We start from the raw sequence: 22,218 nt of genomic DNA, 5'->3' as shown, positions 1-22,218 counted from the left end.
AAGCAAAAAAGGCAGCCTCGTAGGTGGGAGATGCTCTTCCAAGTCCTACGTCTGACACGGGATTAACGCTCAGAATATACAAGTAACTCGGACAGCTCGGCAACGACAATGACCCAGACAGCAAACAACGCGATTAAAAAAAAATAAAAAACAAAAACGGGCAAAGGACCCGAATACACATCTCTCCGGGGGAGGCATCCAGCCGGCCAAGGGGCCCACGAAAGGATGCTCAACACGCAGGATGCTCCGCGTGACTCCCGGTCAGGGAAATGCGAATCCGAACGACCACGAGGTGCCGCCTCACACCTGTCACGGTGGCCGTCTTCAAGAAGGGAAGAAATAAAAAATAAAAAAAATAAAAAATAAAAAGAAGGGAGGACGGGAAGGAAAGGAGGCCCCGGGGTGCTGGCCGCGGGAGACAGTCCGGGGGCTCCCCGAATACCTAAAGGTGGAGCCACCGCGTACCCGGCGGCGCCACTGCCGGGGGCTCCCCAACTGCAAAGGATACGCTCATCCCCGTGGTCGTCGCGACAGTTCTCAAGAAACGGCAGCGGCCCGAGTGTGCCCGGGCAGACGAAGGGTCACGGACGCTGTGCACACGCCTGCACGCCCGCACGCACACGGGGGGACTGCTCGGCCACGGAGGCAGAGCGCGGTCTTGCCACCTGCAGCGGCGCGGCCGGGCCCCGAGGGTGTTACAGCAAATACGTCAAAGACAGACACAGGACAGACGACTCGCGTGGGTGTGGGATCTAAAGGACAAAAACCAACCGACCCACCCAGAGATGGGCTCGTCGCTGCGCAAAAGCACCCGGCGGCCGCCAGACGGAGGGAAGGGCTGGAACTTCCGATGATAAAATACAAAAGCCGTGGCCACGCGCAGGGCGAGCAGCTCATGACACCGGGACGACCCTTCGGTGGGAGACGGCAGCTGGGCTCATCGTGGGGTCACGTCCCGGGCGGGCGGAGGTGGAGTCACGGCGCTGCACACCTGGAACTAACGTCCTCCGTCGGCCACACTTCAATAAAGTAAAATAACATAAAGGAAATATCTTCAATAAACAGACGGACTCCGGTGGGTTTCGGGTCACTGGGGTGGGGGGTAAGATTTTTTTTTAAAGAGGAAAAAGGTACAATGGCGATTCCATTCTGATGAAAACCAAACGAGTCTTAGGAAGCTCTGCTCGCCTTCCAGACACTTCTTGTGACTTGACTCTTTGTTTCCCCCTTTAAAAAAAAAAACGGATACAGGACTGACAGGTCGCCTCATGTGCAGCTGTACAGGCTGACGAGGGGGGGCGCACGGGGACATGGGGAGTCGGTCCAGCAGCCTGCAGCCTGAGCTCCCCACGCGCCCCCAGGCCTGCAGGAAGCGCGATGCGGACACTGTGCCAGGCGGGCGCAGCCCAGGCCGCGGAGCCAACATGGAGCAGCCGGGTCGTCCTGCCTTCGCGGAGGCCGCGCGGTGAGGGTGCAGGGGGGACGTGCAGCTGCCCCCCCCCCCGGGAGCTCCTGGACGTTCCACGTGTCCGAGGAACTCTGCGAGGGGAGGATCGTTACCCTGAGTTTCCGACTAGAAAACCGAGTTTCAGCAACATAATTCCCCACGCCCGGCAGCCCTCTGCTAGGAAGCAGGAGTCAGGGGTCGACCCCAGGATCTTTGACTGCAAACCTGTGCCTGCCCTGGCCTGTGCATGTTAGATCCCCGCACCTGGGCCCGCACCTGGGCCTCTTGGTTCGCGTGACGCTGCCTCCCCTGGACTGCGAGCCGCCGAAGGAGCGGGGAGGGCGGTGTGAGCACAGAGGGGGGTCCCTTCAACGGGGGTCACAACCCAGATGTCAGGCTAGAGGGTGGCCTGGGACCCATCTGAGGTTCAGGGCTCTAGGCCCTCTTCCCCAACCTCAAATTCATTCAGAAATTCATCCATTTGATGACCTCAAACGCGAAACACCCAAGAAAACAGAGAAACAAAATAACAAGAAACAAAATAACTAGATAGGGAGCAAGGGAAGAAAAGGAGAGGATGTAAGGGGGGTCTAGGGAAGGGCGGCACCTCAACCAGGGCAGGCAGGGAAGGCGTCCCGGGAGCCTGCACGACGAGAAGGAACCTGCCGTGGGAAGGTCTTGGCGGAGGTCATTCCACGCGGACAGAACAGTAGGTGCAAAGGTCCTGAGGGAGGAGCGAGCCTGCTACATCTGAGGAACCCAAAGCAGGCCGGTGTGGGAGGCACAAGGGAGCAAGACGGGGGGAAGAGGGGGATGAAGCCGTAGCACAGCTGATGTTGAAGCCTGAGGCCCGGGTGAGGGTCCCCAGGGGGCTGCAAGGGCCCTGAGCCGCCCCTGGAGAGTCTTAATCTTGAGAGACACAGGTGTGATGCCCGTAAACACGCGCCCACACGAGCCCGAGGACGCGGGGCGAACCGCAGGAGGCCAGCCTTACCCCGGGCTCCGGCCTCCGGGAGCAGACGGAGGGGCACGGCCTCACGAAGAACACGCGCTCTCCGCTTCTGTGGAAAACAGGTCTCACCCGAGCCCGGCCAGCGGGAGCGTGGACCGGCGCCTACGGAAAGTCAGGGTCCCTCCCCTCGGGCAGTCGAACGCAAGCGCACCCGGGTCACTAGCTGCACGTCTGTCTGCATAGACGCCGGAAAGAAGAGAAAGGAGGAGGGTGAACAGATCGTGCACCCCCCGTGCACCCCCGTGCACCCCCCGTGCACGGCAGCGTTCCTCGCAGGAGCCCAGGACGGCCGCAAGCCCCGAGCCCGTGAGCACCCACGGGGATCTGATGCGGCCGCTCCCGGTGGACCGCCAGGCTCGGCAAGTCGGGGACCCGGCGCGGCCCACGGCACGCAGGACCTCGACAGCGTCCTGCCAAGTGCAGTAGGCCGGGGGCGCAAATACCGCGGGGCCGCACTTGGGCAGCTGCCACGTGTGGGCGATACCTAAGAGCTCTCCGGGGAAGGACGTCCCGGCTCGAGCCCGGCGACGCTTCACGATTCCGTGCCAGACGTCTGGCCTTTTAAACCTTACGCAGATCCTCTTGTTCTGGACGCGTCTCCTCGCTGGCCCCATGCGGACGGAGAACCGCGGTGAGCACCCTCCACGGACAGAGGCTTCCAAGCCCTGGGACGCCGCAGGGGATGGCGGAGGGCAACCCCCTGGCAAGCATCCCACGGCCTAACGCGGCCGTCACATTCCCTCTGCGGAACCCAACAGCCTTCGGCTGTGCCTCTGTGCGTGTCAGGGTCGGGGGCTCCGAGTTGTGCCCTCCGGAGAGCTCCGGCCCGCCCGCGGCTCCCATGCCAGGCCTCCCCCAAAGGAGGCGGGTGGCCTTCCCCCGAGGCGCGTGCCCTGGCCATTCCCGGGAGCTCCCCAAGGAGACCTCCACGCAGCGCAGGGGGCGGGGGCACGGGGCCTAGGACTGGGCACCTGAGCAGCTACACGGCACAGGTGTGCCACGGGCGGGCGGTGGCTGGGGGTTCAGGGCCAAGCTCACTGCTACTATGTCCCAAAGGCCTAAGAGACACAAATTGGGGGAGGCTCTCTGACGAGGTACCCCCCCCAGTAGCCGAGTCCCCGAGTCCCCGGCGGAGGCGGGACCACTTTGTTGCCCACCCTGGCTCCCTGCGGTGGCTCTTTCCCGCGCTGTGGGAGGGGGGGGGGGAGGGCCCTCTGCAGCACCACGTGGGCGGGCGCTTGCTGAGGCCCTGCTGCACTTGGGAGCTCTTGTGCATCCTAAACACGGCTTATTTCTACCTCGCGGACGCCGGATCCCATCACCGATGACCTCACACTTTGTTTCTGCTGCTGGAGAACTTCGGGTCAAATCCCGGGGGGAAGGGGGGCTTCTTGCAGAAGAATGTTGTCCAGCAGAACTCTCTGCGATGGTGGGAATTTTCTGGACCTGAGCTATGGGGTATGGTGGCCGCTGGGCACGTGTGGCTCCTGAGTCCTTGAAATGCATTTAGCGAGACAGAGAAACTGGATTTTTTTGCATTTTAATGAATTCAAGATTTAAATGTAAATGGCCGCACGTGGCTCCGGGCTACCAATTAGCTCTAAGCCCCGCAAGGGAAGTGCCTGCATTCTGGATGTGGCCTTTGTGGTCCATCCGAATTTCCTATCAGTAGATTCCATCTGCTTCAAATCCCTTTGCTGCCTAATTATTTTTATTGATCCTCTTGTGTGGTATATATCATCGTCAGCTATCTGAAATATTTTTATTTATTTATCTATCTATTTATTTATCTATTTATCTATTTATTTTGTTTATTTATTTATTTTTAAAAGATTTTATCTATCTATCCATGAGAGACACACACAGAGAGGCAGAGACCCAGGCAGAGGGAGAAGCAGGCTCCCTGCAAGGAGCCCGACGTGGGATTCGATCCCGGATCCCGGGGTCACACCATGAGCCAAAGGCACATGCCCCACCGCTGAGCCACCCAGGCGTCCCTGAAATCTTTTAAAAATGTGACATCTACTTATAAGTACAAAAAAGAAGCGATAACATGCCCACATTCCCAATTTCCTTGATGGGGTACGTCTCCCCCCTTTTGTGCAAAATCGAGTAACGAATATGTTCCTTTAAGGGCAGGACGCCACGGGAGCCGGGGGAGGCCCTGTCTTCTGTTTCTCTGCCCCGTTTCTTCACCTGGGAGCCGCTTACACACGGTCAGTGTGTCAGAAGTCGTTGGGCTGCGTATTAACGACGTACGCGCCTTCCCATCTATTACCGATACCATCCTTCAGGGAAGAGTAACGGGAAACCTGCGGTGGCCCAGGCACAAGGTTAGTTCAGCTCTAGGGGCCACGGAAGGATTCAGGGAACATGGACCACGACTCCGGAAAGCTGCGCTTGCCCCTCATCGAGCGTCGGTGACGTTTTCCAGGAACATGTTTTTCAGAGGGATCTTGGGGAACTTCCGACACTTGCAGCCCCCGCGACATACCACTGCGTGGGACGGAGCCCCGCATTCCTGGGACCAAGATACAAATCTGTTTTTTTCTTTTAAAGATTTTATTTATTTATTCATGAGAGACACAGAGAGAGGGGAAGAGACACAGGCAGAGGGAGAAGCAGGCTCCATGCAGGGAGCCCGACGCGGGACTCGATCCCAGGACTCCAGGATCATGCCCTGGGCCGAAGGCAGGCGCTTAACTGCTGAGCCACCCAGGGATCCCCCAAATCTGTTTTTCTTACTGTTTTCACACTTCGATGCTCTAACTTCAAAAGCCTGCACCTGTACAGGTTTTATAACCATTTACACGTGTGAATCTTCTTCGAAATACTCTTTCAACGGTTCCTTTGAGCACGGTCCCGGCCAAGCTTTTATGTTTTTATTTTATCTTTTTTTAAAAATTTTTAAAAAATTTTTATAAATTTATTTTTTATTGGGGTTCAATTTGCCAACATATAGCATAACCCCCAGTGCTCATCCCGTCAAGTGCCCCCCTCAGTGCCCATCACCCAGTCACCCCCACCTCCCGACCTCCTCCCCTTCCACCCCTAGTTTGTTTCCCAGAGTTAGGAGTTTTTTGTTTTTGTTTTTGTTTTTTTGTTTTTTTCTTAGGAGTCTTTTATACTCTGTTCTTTCACTTAGGTTATCACAGGCCTCAAGAGAAAAAGTGTTCTAATTACAGCCAAAAAAAAGGAAGAGGCCCCTTCAAAACAATCGCACCCATTTAGATCTTTTAGTATAGAGAGAGAGAGGGAAAAAAAAAGGTCCTTCCGTTTACTTTTACCTATTCAACTGCATTATATCTTGCATAGGGCTTTGGCAGTCTGCGACCACGGAAGAATTTTGTTCTCACGACTCGGAAGAGACTATGGAGCAAGTGCTAGCTCGCCTTCGGCTCACTGAATAATAAGGCGATTTCCTTCACTTTCTTATCTGTGTAGTTCAAAGGAAGATCTCAGCGTTACCTGTGTCCTAGAAACAGGGACCGTCTCAGGGGTGACCTTTCTGACCACAGCGAGGCGGCCTGGCTGCAGTTTTAACAAACGTTTTCCGGGCACGTGCCAAATGCTCGCTTCATTTGTGACCTGCGGATTATGGTTCTGACGCCTGGTGTCAAAAGCAAGAAAGGCTCTGAAGCGACTGCAATTGGCACCTTTCGAGGTGACGGCCCCTAACTCACTGTCAACTTTCTCCTTCCAGGTAGCCACACGGGAAAACTCAGATGCCTGAGCCAGAGATTTTTCAGGAAAAAAAAACAAAGTCCTATATGCCTGGAACGGATTTACAGGTTAATCCCAGAACGCCTGAGTTTAGAAAGCGTTTATCAGTGGGGCCAGGCGTAGGACTTGCTTAAGTCTACGTGCTGAATTTTATTTCTATTTTTAATGTTTTTTTTTAAGATTTTATTTATTTATTCATGATAGAGAGAGAGACAGAGAGAGGCAGAGCCGCAGGCAGAGGGAGAAGCAGGCTCCCTGCAGGGAGCCCGACTCAGGACTCGAACCCAGGACCCCGGGGTCACGCCCTGCGCCCAAGGTAGACGCTTCACCACTGAGCCCCCCAGGGATCCCCCCTGTGCTGAATTTTAAATTCTCAAGTACAATTAGTGATCCTGGAAGAGCGTCCGGCAACCGGGGGGACGGGGGGAGGCTGGGAGGGCAAAGAGCTCCCGTAACTGAGTGAAAGATTAACCATTCCCCTAAAAAGTATTCGCTTACCCCTTCCCAAGATTCACGAAACTAAGAATTCCAAAAGGCATCACTTACTTCTTAAAACACTTATCAGACTGTACTTTTTAAAGCGATCACTGGCTTTTAACGCCCCGCTGACGCCGTCGGGGTAGAAGGGTGGGCGGTGCACGGTGGGGAGCGCTAGAGGGAAGAGGACCTGGTGTCTCCTCCCGGGAATCTCACTGTATTTTGCAGCTCCCCAAGGGCTGGGCTTTCCTGAGGTCCCCGGGGAAGTGAAGGGCGCGCGGTGACAACTCCCTGAGTGTGGGCGGGGACACTGGGATCCAGGGAGGCCCCGGATGGAAGCTGGTCTGAATCCCCAGGAGCCACCAGCAGTGGTGGAGCCTCCCACAGCAGCAGAGGCCGCAGAGGAGCCAGCAGGTGCTCCCCAGGCCCCGCAGCCTCGGCGGCCAAGCGAGGACGACCGGGGCGGCCGACGGCCACCGTGACTCAGAGCCGGACAGGCCCCACGCATCCCTCCTCTCGCCTCCCTGGTCGCCCGGCACCAGGTCCTGGGGTAGCTGGGGTTCCGGGCCCGACCCCCAACCCCGGGGTCCCCGCCCCAGCACCTGTCCACCCGCGTACCTGCAGGAGGATCTTGTTCCCGTCCAGGTCCTCCGTCTGCCAGCGCCCCTCGCTGATGGGGCTGCAGGGGTTGGGCAAGAGGGGCACGAGCTCCCCGATGTCCCTGACCCTGAACTCCAGCACGGCGGAGTCGGCGGGCGCGGGCGTCTGGTCACAGGGCAGCCTCTTCAGGGAGAACTGGATGTCCACGTCCAGGCTGGAGAAGATGGGGAAGACGCAGAAGTCGGCCTTCCTCTGGCTGGGGCTGCGCCGCAGGATGAGCCCGTAGAGCCGGAGGCTGTCGGCGTAGCTGTGGTGGCGGCAGTAGACGGTGAAGCGCACGATCTCCCGGCCGTAGTGCACGGGCCGCACGGCCCACAGCGGCGTCCCCGGGCCCAGCGAGAAGAAGTCCTGGCTGCAGGGCAGGTAGGGCCGCAGGCGGCCGGCCACGCGCTCCGTGTGGTGGTGGCGCCAGGGCGGCCGCTGCAGCGTGCGGTGCAGGTGCAGGATCTGCTCGTCGCCGAACTCCTCCTGCAGGAAGAGCACCACGGCCAGCGCCGGCCGCGCACCCTTGCAGGCCCTGCGCCGCCGCCGGGACGCCCTCCGCTCCGACACCCGGAACAGCTGCAGGTCGGGGTGCACCCAGGCCAGCACCCTGTCCACGGCCTCCTGCAGCGCCTGCGACTCCCCTGGGTCCGCGATGATGTGGATGCTCACCAGGAAAGGGTCCTGCGCCTCCTCCAGCGACAGCTCGCCTGCGGGGGACAAGGAAACCCAACACAGGCAAAGGGTAGCGATGTCCTTCGGAGGGTCCCGGGGGCACAGGCAAGCTCAGCGCTCACTGGGCCGCCACCAGGATCCTCGGGGTTCTCCCGATCCGAGCTCGCCCGCGAAACCCACCCCACATGCACTATCGTCAGCCAAAACCGGGGAACTGGGGGGGCAGGGCTGGGCCCCCCAGGGCAGGAGAGGCCTGTGCTCCAGGGGCAGCCCCAACCCCAGGGCAGGGGAGGCCTGTGCTCCAGGGGGGAGCCCCCAACCCCAGGGCAGGGGAGGCCTGTGCTCCAGGGGCAGCCCCCAACCCCAGGGCAGGGGAGGCCTGTGCTCCAGGGGGGAGCCCCCAACCCCAGGGCAGGGGAGGCCTGTGCTCCAGGGGCAGCCCCCAACCCCAGGGCAGGGGAGGCCTGTGCTCCAGGGGCAGCCCCAACCCCAGGGCAGGGGAGGCCTGTGCTCCAGGGGGGAGCCCCAATCCCAGGGCAGGGGAGGCCTGTGCTCCAGGGGCAGCCCCAACCCCAGGGCAGGGGAGGCCTGTGCTCCAGGGGCGAGCCCCAATCCCAGGGCAGGGGAGGCCTGTGCTCCAGGGGCAGCCCCAACCCCAGGGCAGGGGAGGCCTGTGCTTGGCAGGCTGGGCGTGCTCTAGGACAGCAGAAAGTGAAATCTCCGCGGGCCTGGAAGGGATGACACAGCCGTTAGAGAGACTCCGTGTCCCCTGAAGCCACCTGCAGCCCCTTACCCCACAGATGTTCCTGATCCTCCTGCACTCCTCGGATTTGCCCAAGTCATGGGTTTATTTTGCTCATTCATTCAACAAACGTTCGTGGAACCCTTTCTCCACGCCTCAAGCTCGGTGCTGCACCTGCCGTGTCCCCAGCTGACCCCGACGGAGCCCTGGCCGGGGACGCACGCTGCTCACGGTACAACAGAGAGAGTACGGGGGTGTCTGGGGGCAGCAGGGGCAGAGCAGCTGCCCTCGGCCCAGGGCGTGACCCCGGGTCCCGGGATCGAGTCCTGCACCGGGCTGCCCCCAGGGAGCCCTGCTTCTCCCTCTGCCTGGGTCTCTGCCTCTCTCTCTGGGTCTCTCATGAATAAGTAAATAAAATCTTAAAAAAAAAAAAAAAGAGCTGTAAGGAATACAGGACAGTAGCACTTTAGGCAGTGGCTAGATTCTAAGGTCCCCGACCCACGTGGACAGCCTGGAGGCCCCCGACCAGTGTGGACAGCCGAAGCGTCAGTCTGGCAGAGGTGGGGGTGGACACGGAGGTGCTGCTGCTTGTGACCAGACCTCCTGATGCCGCACGTCCCACCTGGCGGGCCCAGTGCCACCTGGCCGGGACCCCTCACTGCCCCTGCCCGCGCTCCGGGCCTCACGCCCAGCCTTGCCGCACCCACCGGCCGGGCCCTCCTCCCAGAACCACCAAACTGCTGCGTGTCCCCAAGGCACCTGCTTCCCAGCGGCAGGTATGTCTCCTCGGAAGTCCAGATCTCTCGTTCCGAACATGACGCCCGGCCACGTCCTAGGATACCACAGGTCAGATGCCTCTCTCTAGAGGTTTCGGCCAGCGGGCGCTGCCTCTGTTGTTTTAGCCACAATTTATGACGGGCAATTTTGCAATCCAGCTGCAGTCATTTCTTTGTTTATTGAGCACCTACTGCGTGCGGGGCACTGCAGGATCCAGTGGGGGACAGGAGAATCTCTGCCTTCCCAGAACTTAGGATCCGGTGGGGGAGTCGGAGGATAAGCGAAGTGAAGACAGACCCGTACTGAACGTGGCACATCACGAGACGTCCAGGCGGCAGCCGTAACCAACCATCATCCACTGAGCCGACTGCCATGCGGCCTCCCAGGGCCATGTGTCTGCAGCACCCGCGCCCCGAAGCCCCCAGGAGGTTAAAAGTATCAGACCCAGGGCACTTCCAGCTGCCGTAGGTGCAGGTGTTCAGGGAATCCGGCTGGCGCTTGGCTCAGATCCTCCAAGTGCACAGGCATGAGGCCCCATAAACGCCCTATTTGCATTTCTAAAGCCCTGCTCTCTATATATATGTGTATACTTAAAGCTATTTCCTTGAATTAATGAAAAAAAATGCAAGCAATTCCCTTTGCCCCTGCCAGCACCTAAGATAAAATCTCAAGCTTTCTCAATTCTTAGTAACTCGGTGATTCTGATGGACCTGCAAGTCGGGGCGTGCCTGGAAGCCTGCTGCCCGCCCAGCCCCAGCTGGAGGCAGGAGCACAAGCAGGGTGGACGCGGAGAGGACGTGCTGGCGACAAGCTGGCGTGCGGAGCCGTGAGCCCAGGGACTCAGGCTGCACTCACAGTGGAGATAAAAACGCCCTCCTCGGCCCGAGTCCGTGGCGCCGACTGTCATTGAAGAATGCACAACGGGCTGAGGTGGCCAAAGCCAAAGCCTGTATTTTCGCCTGGCGCAGGGAACCAGCGTGGCATCTTTCTGATCCTCAGGCCTTTTTAAAGCTCCAACTCGAGTTCCCTGACTGCTTCCCATCCTTGCCATCTGTCGCAGAGCCCGCGGCGGCGCCAGGATGTGCGACACGTGCTTGAGAGCTCATCTGAAACCAGGACACCATTAGGGAAGGAATGAACAGAGAACGTACGGCCGGTGCTCGGGATCTTCTGCATATTTTTTTTTGCATATTTTTTCCCCATTTGAATATGGGACGTGCCTTTTATTTTGTACGTCTTTCTAAGTCCCATCCTGAGACAGACCTCCAGGTGGGAAGAGGAAGGAGGAGCCAAGGCCAACCGCCAGCCGCTGGAGCATCAGGACCAAGACGCATTGAGTCCCGACCCGCGTGGCAGTTTCTGGAAGGCGACCAGAAGGCGGAGAGGTAATCAGTCTGAGAAGGTACAAAAGCAGCCAGAAGCACGGATCGGAGCGGCGTAGCTATCGAAGTCCTTGGGACCCTAATGATCTTGAAGCCTTATGAGACGGTGGCACAGGTCCGGTGAACACCAAAGTCCAAGGCGTACTAATATGACAGCGGCTTTTGTAAAGTCCATCGAAGGGCTCAAACGGACAGGGGGGATGCCACCTTTTACACAGACCCTTCCTCCTAGTCGGGAATTTCCATGCTTCCTCAACCGCGTCATCGGGATCTCGTCATTTCCACGGGCAGCGAGGTCAAGCCGGGACTTCATAAAGTTCTACAGATTTGGGGACGGGGCCGCAGGGCTTGCAAACAACAGGAGGGAGAAGATGCATTTTGTTTTTGAGACGTCACGTGCATCTACCAAGACAGACAAGAGAGGAGGATGGTAACTAAAATCCACCCCGAGAATTTGTCCAGCAACGAGCCCAAGACCTCTACCATCGACCAGAGCTGCTGGGAGGAATCCTCCCAATTGTAGTAACTAAGATTTATTTTACAAAAGGACTTTCCTGGCAGGATGTTGAGAAATCAAACAACGACGAGCCATTATCACCGTTTGCTGACAAAATATCTCCCGAGAGCCACGGCAGGAAAGCCAGCGATGAGACGCCGCACGGGCTTTGCTCATGATCAAACTAGCGGTGGAGGAAATGGAGCCTCTGGACTCCTTTTTTTTTTTTTGCTTAAAAGTCAATAAAATATTCAAATGCTTGACTGGTCTGAATAGGACACCGACATGTTCCTGGTCCTTGTTTCCACTCCCTCAGAAATTATGAACCTTCTAGCCCTTTAGAGAGCAAGTGTCCTGGAAATGACTGGAAAATTAAAGGTGGGGGAGACGCTTCGTCCAGCCTCCATGTCATGGCTGAGGTCTGGCGACCACTCGAGTCACCGGGCTAATCAATGGCGGGTCTAGAAAGAGAGCAAACGTCTCCAAGTTCCCAGTTCCGGGCTCTCCTCCCTTCCCTCTGCAGCGCGGCCTCCTAATACCCAGGGACTGCGAAGCAGGAGACCGAGGCCCTTCCAGAGCCCACGCCCCGGGGGAGCAAGCCGTGCACACGCGAGACACACCTACAGTAGGAGGGATGCTCCAAGCAACGTAGCCGACGGACGTCCGAGGGGACCACCAAGGGCCGCCGTCCCACGACGTTCTCACTGCCTTGTGGCGCCCCACCTGCAGGGTCTGGGCCGTTCACGGCCGCAGGGGACGTGGGGGCAGAGATCCGTGCATCGAGTTTCTGGATCCGTGTACATCTTCCCATCACAGCAGGGAAGAGTCGTGAAGGGCAAGGCTCTCCAGGGCGAGGGCTGAGGCTCTGGAGGCAGCAAAGGCCTCTGAGCTCAGAAAGGCTAACGCCTTAAAGCGGGGCCTTGCCCCAAGAATCACGCTGCGGGCGGCCTTTCCGGCTCAGGAGGCGCCAACTTTGGGCTTCGGGCGGAAGGCAGGCGACGGGAAGGCACCCAGCGAAGTCTGCACGCCCGCCGCAAGGGCTCCCGGAAAGGGTCACGTGGGAACCCCCGGGGGACGGGTGCTGCAGGTACGAGGGTCCCAGAGCGTGGCCGTGCCCTCACCTGCTGCTCGGAGCCATGGGCAGCTTGACCGCAGACGTGAGAGCCCTACTCGCCATCGTGGGACGTGGGCACAGCGTCCGCCGTGGGCCGCAGCCAGTGTGAGAACACGGCTCCACGAGCACGCCGGGGCACGGGAGGGCACGCCCAGCGTCTGGGCCCAGGTGACCTGGTGCTGCAGCCCGAGCCGTGAACCGGTACAAATGAGTCACGGAGGGACCCAGCTGGCCCCATGGGGCATAAGGGGACAGCGGCTCACGGCCGCTCCCGTCAGACGGCAGCGGAGCCTTCCTGGTGCAGCCTGCACGGCTCTGCCCTGGCAGGGAAGTCAGAAGACGCCGGGTGTGTCTGAAGGAGAAGTCTGGTGGACGAGGGGGAGGGCAGGCAGGCAGGCGGGATCCTCGGTTCTCCTAATCGATTCTGAATATTGCGACCCTTCGTGGCTCTTTGCACAGTACTCCCCACATACGCCCGTCTCGTCGCCTCGGCAGGATTTAATGGCAACAGCACGGATGCGGCCAAACACAGGGACTGTCCACGGGAGCGGGAAAGGCTGACGGCTTCTGCTGCTGGCGCTGCCGCCCAATGTCCCCGTCGGAGTAGAATCGATACCACGTTTTTCATGAGACACACACACAAGGCTCCGAGTTGCTCGTCCCTGTCTGTCATCTACTCTTCAGACCCCTTTGGTCCATTGTTATTGTGTGTGCACGTCCATCCGTGTTGGTTTTTGCTCGCAAAAACCACTATTTTTAGGAGACCCTGCTGCTCCCATCCATGCCCGCGGGAGAGAGAGGCGGGACCTACGGAGAATGACCCGGCGGTAGGCATCAGAAGCCTTCAAAGGCAAGCACACGTCCTCAGCAATTCCGCTCAGAGGAGCTTGTACGGGAGGAGTGAGGAAGGATATACACCCGGGGACTTCGTATGAAAATATTCCTGGCAGTGCTGTTTGTTCCAGTGAGGAAGTAAACGGAACCTCCAGTACCCACAACAGGGCGCCAGTGAACGTACGGGAACTTAGTGGGATCCCATACGCTCACGCTGTCGCAGAAGTGACTACTGGTATCAAAGCGGCTCACGTACGTTTACTTAGAAAACCAGCCTGTGAAACTATCCGATTCTATTTTTTTTTTTTTTTTTTTGCGAATAATATGTATCTACAGTGATACAGATGCTCAGGAAAGAAAAAAAAAATCTCTAAGGGCAGACACCGGGTAGAAACTGGGCGTTTCTAGATGACAGGAATCTGTATTTTCTGGCTTTTCTACAACGACGATGTATTATTGAGTAATCACGATTATTTTAAAGTCGAGGAAAGCACTAAGCATGTCAGAAGGTGGATGGAAGCTGCTCCCTTGTACTCCCTCCCTTGGTGGGGGCGGGGAGGGGCGTGAGAACCTGGTAGACCAGCTGTCCCTGAAGCGTCACTTGGGCTTCCCAGGTAAGACGTGGTGCTGAGAAATTGGCCTCCATTTTTTTTTCATATCCTGGACAGAAATCGACACCATCTCTGTAGTTGAAATCACACAATTAGGGGGATCCCTGGGTGGCGCAGCGGTTTAGCACCTGCCTTCAGTCTGGGTCGTGATCCTGGAGTTGCAGGATCGAGTCCCATGTCGGGCTCCCTGCGTGGAGCCTGCTTCTCCCTCTGCCTGTGTCTCTGCCTCTCTCGCTGCGTCTCTCATGAATTAAATAAATAAAATCTTTAAAAAAAAGAAATCATACAATTAAAACCTGTCTTGGAGCCAAGTTCACCCTACTCTTGGGGGCGTGGAGGCCAGCACGACGGAGCGCCCAAGGAGTTGTCTGTAGGGTAGATGGTCTTCGCCCTCTGATTTCCTGGTGTGTACCTTTGGTTATTGCTTTTTTACCTTATCAACCGCCAAACCCCAGTATCACTCAGCCTTTGGGTTCCTGGGCGGGGGATCTGGGCCGCACACAGCCCACGCCGTCAAGCCACTGTTTAAGTGCACTAGCGTTCAGCTCCTTCATCCCAGGCTTCAGTCGTGACTCTGCATCTTACAGATAAGGCTGCTGCCCGCTTTGCAAAGACAAAAACCAAAAATAAAAAAACAAAAACAAAACAAAAACAAAAACAAAAAACAAAAAACAAAAAAACAAAAAAACCAAACACACACTTCTAGCTTGCCCGATAAAGGATAAATTTTATGTTTTAAAATAAACTTGGGAAAGGAACACAATTTTCTTTTAGATTATCAATGATTCATAATTTAAATATTTGACCAAGTGAGTTTTTTTTTTTCTCATATCAACATAATGCAGATCCTAGAGCCTACAGGTTATGCCATTAAAAATCAGAAGCTAAGGCACGCAGGTGGCTCAGCGGTTTAGTGCCACCTTCGGCCCAGGGTGTGACCCCAGGGTCCCAGGATCCAGTCCCACATCGGGCTCCCTGCATGGAGCCTGCTCCTCCCTCTGCCTGTGTCTCTGCCTCTCTCTCTCTCTGTGTCTCTCAGGAATAAATAAGCAAAATCTTTAAAAAAAAAAAAATCAGAATCTAAAAGAAATTTGGATAGATCATGCCGATTGGGGGTTTAAGAGCAATCTTGCCAATGGGGGAGATGAGCCAGCTCCTCGGAGTTGGAGTTGCAGGTCTGGGTCTGCATCTCTATCAGGCTTGGGGGTGATGCTGACACGGCGCGTGGGCCGAGCCCCGAGCAGCAAGCTTTGCGGGATGCCGACTGCTGTGCTGTCGTCTGGCAGCTGATGGGATGCAGAGGAAGCACACCGGGCCCAGCAGCACCCACAGCACCCACAGCACCCGCAGCACCCCGAGGCTCTCCCGCTGTGGCTCGGCCTCCACCTGAGGGCTTCATGACCTGGGTTTGCCCAACCCAACACGCCTGTACCTGCGGCCTTCCCGCGGGAGGCCCCAGCAAGCAGCAGGCTCCAGGCTGCAGCCCCAGAGTAAGTCCAGTCGAGCCTGAAGCCATCCCGGCCGGAGGGAGCCTCGGCGCCACCTTCCCACCCGCAAACAGCTCCGTGACTTCTGATCGCGCTGCGCAGCCGCGACCATGCTCGGAGCCGTGTCCCCGGGGACACGCGGGCCCACGCAGAGCGCAGCTGCCGCGCCGGGTCAGGCCCTGAACGGTCCTGGGGGGGGGGGATTGTTCTCAGTCGGGGGATCCATTTGCTGGATGCTCCAAAGTTAAGCGCCCCTGGCTCCGTGGAGCCAGTGGAATTTCCAGTGGAAATTCAAGGCCTTGATCTCGCTCCACCTGGAAGTGCAGGGTTTCCCCTACGCCTTCTTTTACGTCGACTGCTGGGTCTATGAAAGCACATCACACACCGGTGGCATCGCTAACGAGCCCTTTGGAAGCCGAGCAAGCGGGGAACAGGTGACAGGAGCCACAGGTCTGACCGGAGCCACGTAGGGCTTGTCGTCCTCATTTAGAGAACACTGGTGGCTTTTTTTTTTTTTTTTTTTTCTTTTTTAAATTTTTTAATTTTTTTATTTTTTCTGGTGGCCTTTCTTTGGATATTTTACGTGCAGTAGGGGCGTGAAGGTGGAGATGCACAGGCGGGGGGATCCGGTCTTTGGGTGGAGCCGTGTGCACGGCCTACTGCATCCGGGTCACGGAATCACACACAGGCAACGGCTGACTCCCTTCTCCACGAGGATTAACGGCTAGATCCGGGTGTTGCCTCCATCTCATGAAATAAGACCCTAAGAGAACATTTACTCTGAAAATCACAACGGGGTAAGCATTGCACGCAGAGGGGAAAAGGAAGAAAACTCCGGAACGTGTCAACGGATTGAAGTGAAACTGCCTACCACCGCCTCTCCCAACACCCCGACCTTCCTTATTTGGACAAGTGGCCTTGAAACCTTAATCTGTCAATAGGTTGATCTCCCCTCACAGAAACAGAAGGAAAATACGGAATGTTTCATTATCCCGAGTCTGAATTTAGCTCTTGGTCATTTTTATTTAAACGCCCCCCATCAGTGACGTGTTCCGCAGAACTCGGTCTTTTCAACGTGTTGCTTTCAAAGCTCCTTACCTTTGCTTCTGGGTTAAATCACACCGAGGGGAGGCACAGATGTGGCCAAAGACAAAATAAAAAATGTAACGATGCTTCGATATCCTAAAACTTAAAGGAAATGATGAAACTATGGAGAAATGATGCAGAGAAGACGGGATTTATGTGCAAAGAGGCACCCATGAGACGAGGCAGCCTCGGGGAGCCGGGAGACGTCCTCGCATGGAGCAGTGAGGCAGGACCCACGAGCCCCACGGGGGCTCCAGACCAACCACCAGGCCTTGCCATTGACGGAGGCCCCTGACGCTCCCGTTTGAACGACACCTGCGATGCACTTGACCCTTTGCCCTCAAGAGGAAAAATGCGTCCGGGGGGCCCACAGCGTCAGCGGGGCCTGTTCGGGGCTGCCCTCAAGGGCAGGTCACCAGGGAAGCCAGTCCCTGGAAGCACAGAGCAGGAAGCCGTAGGACACGGAGGCCACGGGAACAGGAGGGCGGGCGGGCGGAAGACCAGGTCCCGTGACTCCCCCCTCAGGCCGCGTCCCCGCTTTGCAGGGCTTGGCGGCCCCGGCCTGGAAGCTGCAGAACACGCTGCTCACGGGCACTTCCTGCGGCCGCAGATACGGGGAGCTCGTCGGGGCACCACCTCCGAAGCGCCTCCGCGCATCGTGTGCCGTCTGCCCGCGTCCTGAGGAGTGAGGGGGGTGCGAAGCCGGGGGCTCCGTTAGGAGTCAGCGGCTACACCCGAGTTTCCAGGAGGCGCAGTTTTAAGGCTGAGTAGAGGAGCTGTTGGGGGAGAGTCTCCGAGAGGACTAGTCTCTGGCCTGGGAGCACAGAGCCGCTGCCCCACAACGGCCTCCGTAAGCCCCAGCATCCTCGAAGGCCGATCGTCCAAGTGCCGTTATAAATCTTTATCCGAATGAAAATATTCAATCACACACGACGGGAATTTCATGATCATGACGTGGCACAGTTGGGTTTCCTCCCCTGGCATAACAGCTATTTTTCTTCCATCCTGTTTATGAAATTTCTCCGTTTTATTTAAGTCACTTAAGAACGCAAATCGGACGTAGCGGCTTGATGACCGTCCAACCAGGCTGCTGGGAAAACCACCTAAAAATTCCGCGAGTAGACATTAAATTCATCTTGGGACGTGTTGTGGTTTACCGAGACGGTGTCGCGGCGTCTTTAGTTTCGCAGACAACCCCGGGGAGACGCTGTCAGCCCTGGCAGCCTCAGGTCGGCCGGCGGACCGCGGTGAGCAGGACGGAAGGGCAGCGACCCGAGGGTGCTCCTCGGGAAGGCCCCGTGGGAAGGGCAGTGGCCGGGCGAAGCCACCTCCTGACCCGACGGCGGACGGTGAGACCCACAGCCGGGCTCCCCGGGCAGCACTGGGAGCGGGGTCATTGCGGCCAGGAGGTGACTGGGACCCGGCCGAGGACCCCGAGCCGGGAGCCGCTCCATCCGGGCCCCTAAGCCCAGCGGCCTCCCCACGGTCCTCTCCGCACCATCGGCCAGTCTGCGGGGAAACGCTACTTTTAAAAGCGGGTGACAAACACCCTCCCTACTGCAGCCCCTGCCGCACCTGCATTGTGCAGGACAAGCTCAAGACCTCAGGCTTAATTTCCTTTTCCTTTCCTGGAAAGGGTCCGCCGTGTGCCCGTTCACGGACTGCGGCAGGGCCTCCCCCACCGGGCGCGGTCGGGATTCACCTCCCGGCTCGGAGGAGAGGCAGGACAGGCAAGCTCGAGGCAACGACCCGAGTCCTGCCCCACACGCTGTGACACCTGCAGCCAGGCAGCCGTTCTGTGACCTGAGGCAGAAGCCAAAGCCAAGCAGAAGGATGAAAGGAGCCTCCAGACCAGACCTGCGTTGCCTCCTCCGAGTTCTTTTTTTTTTTTTTAACATTAAAGGAGAATAAACGCCTACTCAAATCATTATTTTTTCCTCTCTTATTTATCACCAAACACATTTCCTAACTCAAATGTGAAACACACGGACATCCCCGCTTACCAAGAGGCCCCAGCACCGACGGCTGATGCAGGAGTCGCCAAAGATTTAAAGAGAAAAGGAAGAGCAATAAAAGGCTACTGATCCCTAAGAGGAATTCCAACTCCAGATCGCAATTAAAATAACGGAGAGGAAAGCCTCCCAAACCGAATTACCAGTTTCGCTGACAAGGGAGGTGCTTTGTTGTGACCCAGAGGACTGATGTGAGAGCTACAAATTGAGCAAAGGCTCTGGGCAAGTATTTCATAAGAATCGTTCTTAAAGAAATGTAGCTTCTGGGCAAAACGGAGTGGAATGGAAACGGCAGCGGGGGGAGAGTTCAAGGGAGCTTTCCCTGATTTTTTAGGAACGCAGAAGCTTCAGGGAGGGAACGTGAGTCACCGGAGCATTATTCTCATTATTACTAACGGTTCTTAATAACTAAGGGGCAATGCTGGGTCTCTAGTTGGCTGAAATGATCAGAGATTACTCGCAGCAGTTATACTAATAACTAAATATAATTTGACACTAAATTACAATTCCAGAAATAACAGCTTTCTGCACAGTCTCTTATTGCAAAGGAAAACTAAGCCAGAACATCAATACACAGAATAATCCAATTAAATGTCCCTCCATTTGGGTACTATTTAGAATGGGGAGTTTCACAGGGAAGATAGGGAAAAAAAAAAAAGCAATTCAGTATTTACTGATGCACATAACCAGGTCTTTTATTGTAAGACAATTTTTTGTGTGTGTGGTTATTTTAAAATAGGTGTTTAATTAATCTGAATGGCTTTGGTCATTTACACAGTGATCTTAATCACTGCAAACTGTTCCTAGATAGAAGGCCTCATTGCCCATGAACAGATTTACCTGTCAATTAGTATTTAATACAGGCATCTTTTTCCAGGCTTGCAGGATGTTTATGAACATATTCCCAATCACCTCTTTTTTAATTTTTTTAATTTTTTAATTTTTTTTTTTTTGCTGTATCTGATAATCACCTATGATGCAGAAATACAAGGCCCTAAAGATGAACTGGGGCCACCCATGGGTCTAATGGATGTGCTCTGAGCTGTGAGCCCGCGGGCAGCAGGTATTTGATACGTGTTTGTTGAATGAATGAGTAACCTCCCATTGTTCAGAGAAGCCGTTGCAGGAGCATCTATCCTAACGAAGCCTGGGCTAGTTCCCCTATGCTCGATTTCCACGGGGGAAGTAGTGGCGTACTGAATTCTGAAATCAAGGGACAGTTAAACTCTCCAGGAAAAGCCCCAAATTCCTGGGAGATGGGACCGAGAAGCCAGCGCTGAAGGACATTTAAGCCATACTTACTGCTGGTGGAGGACATGTGGCTGTAGTCAGACCTGAAACACAAAACCTTCGTATTAGTCGCATTACACACGAGTTTTCTGTATCCACATGATTTCTTCAAGCTAGAATTTTAGACACAGTCAGTGGTAAGCAGCATTTACATGGTAAGGACCTCCCACCAAATTAAGAACCGAGGGCTCTCGTGCAACACAAAGGCGTGTCTGAATTTGAAGGGCAAACTTTAAAGAAAAAAAGAAATCAGGGGTCCCCCCTGTGGGCTCTGTGAGTCTCCAAGATGGGAAGCCAGCTGGATCCCAAACCATGTAAATTCACCGGCAAATTTTTGAAGGGAAGCTTATTCTTTTGGGGAGAAGACAGAGTTTTCAGCAGATTCTTGAAGGCCACCAGCACGACTCCCCAAAAAGGTGAAGCAGCTGCTGCAAGCGAGGGCACCCCTCAGGTTGGCACCGCGTCACGGGGAAATGTTTCTCTGCCGACCTGGGCGGGGCGGTGACGGGCCCCGGCTCAGGGCCCCGCTAGCCTCCGGGAAGCACTGGGGCACCGTGGGGTTTGACGGGTCTCAGATCCAGCTGAGAAGACATCCTGCTGCATATTTACAGTGACAGGATGTGGGCTGTGACAGGGAAGGGGAAAGAGGCAGGGTTAGGACAAGGGGTGAAACCACCCATCGGTTTCCAGGCTGAGCAGCCAGCCGCGGGCCCCCGCCTCTGTGAGAACGGGCATCTGGCCAGGGAGCTGCCTGCTTCATCTCCCCGAGTCTGTGCTCTCCTTGTGCGGCTGGGAAGCCCTCCCTCCTGGCAGCCTACTTGCTGCAGAGGCTCTCGCTCCCTCCCTCCAGCGGCCCAAGTCATTCTCAGAAGGGAATTAATCTCTCGGGCACGTAGGGATGCATTCCGCAAGGTGGTAGTCAGGGATATGCTCATGCAAATAAAGCCCTCGATTCTGGTTAGTTCTCCCCGTATACGCTCCTTTAGTTACCCAGCCTCCTGGCGCCCTTCCTTAAATCATCCCATTTTCACTCTGCGGACTGTTACCACAAAAGTATATACGAAACTTCAAAAAAAAAAAATCATCAAAAGCACACCCCTTACTGGTTGAAACAGCCTGCACCGCTCACACAGAGTGATGCATGGATCCGCAGAGGAACAAAATGGAAGGAAAACAGCAGGAAGTTCTCTCTTTCAAACGAAATGCTTTGGTAGCTGCAGAGTCACTGACGCCTCGGGCTGGAGAGAGGAGCAACTCTTAACAGTTGCACACCCCCTATGCGTCACGGACTGCATCCACCTACGCCGAATCCACCTTCTTTTTTTTTTTTAAATTTTGAAAATTAATTAATTTTTTTGTATATTTTTTTTATCGGAGTTCGATTTGCCAACATGCAGCATGACACCCAGCGCTCATCCCGTCCACCTTCCCAAGCTATTGGTTAGGAAACGAAAGCGATGCTACCGGCGAGGAGACCGGGAGGCAAACGGCAACGAGGACCTGCGGTAGGAGCGTGGGGGGCCCCCGCAAGGCCGGAGCCAGAAGGGACAAGCATTGGCTGGAACGCGGTGACATGCTGGCTCGGGGACCTGGATGCGAGAGGGGGCAGTCAGGAGCCCCTCACGTTGGTGCATTCAATTCTGCCTGAGACCAGGCAGGACATAAATTGACTTTAGGACAAAACTTAGAAATGTGGCTGTGAACGAATGTAACAGATGCTCCAGGAGCAGCCACCGTGGCACATACAACAACACAACAATCCCGCAGGAGCATCTTAACAAGGCGGCCAGGCTTTAAGGACATTCCACGACAAATCAAAGAAAACGTTCAACGGGAACGTGTGATGGGACTATTCATTTTATTATTAGAAATCTGTCTTTTCAGCTAGGATTTTCCAGACGTCCCCGAGGCAGACGGGTTTCGCAAATGCAGACGCTGCACGGATCCGCACGCAGATGGATACGAACGCAGAAGGAAATTTATGCGTGAGACCTAATTTGGGAATCCTAAGGTGTAACCGTCGTATTTTGGGACAGGTGCGAGCAAAACGCACGTCCTGCCGCGCCTCTCTCCGTATGTGTTTCCTGGGACGAGAGGCACTGCCGGGGTGAGGCCTGCCAGCGGCCCGGGCTCCCGACTGTCACTCTTGCCCTGCTCCAGTTCCTTCTCCAAACAGCAGCCAATCTTTGCAAAGCGCAAACCTGACCGTGTCACTCTCTGGATGAAGTTCAAGCTCTGCAGTGCACAACATAAACTGCTCTTTCCGTGAATGATGGCCTCTGCCCAGCTCCGCAGTCTCATCCATCACCCCACCTGCCATCCCCGTCCACCATCAAAACGGAAATCAAACGGAAAAGTCCCCTAAAACCTTACACTGCTTTCCAGCCTCTGATCCTGCTTATGCGACTTGT

General features: G+C 56.1%; 1 protein-coding gene across 1 annotated transcript in view; it reads right to left on the bottom strand.

Moving 5' to 3' along the window:
• FAM124A (family with sequence similarity 124 member A) overlaps positions 1 to 19,846 on the bottom strand; it is a 75,039-nt gene extending 55,193 nt beyond the window's left edge. The window contains exons 1-2 of the mRNA XM_041730887.1: positions 19,820 to 19,846; positions 7,278 to 8,011 (exon numbers count right to left, since the gene is read on the bottom strand). Coding sequence (XP_041586821.1) covers positions 7,278 to 8,011; positions 19,820 to 19,835 — 750 coding nt within the window. The 5' untranslated portion in view covers positions 19,836 to 19,846. The remainder of the gene's footprint in view (positions 1 to 7,277; positions 8,012 to 19,819) is intronic.
• Positions 19,847 to 22,218: the final 2,372 nt, after the last annotated feature.

The sequence above is a fragment of the Vulpes lagopus genome, chromosome 16 (genome assembly GCF_018345385.1).
Source record: "Vulpes lagopus strain Blue_001 chromosome 16, ASM1834538v1, whole genome shotgun sequence".
Taxonomy (NCBI): Eukaryota; Metazoa; Chordata; class Mammalia; order Carnivora; family Canidae; genus Vulpes; species Vulpes lagopus.
This window is presented reverse-complemented; position numbering and strand designations above follow the sequence as displayed.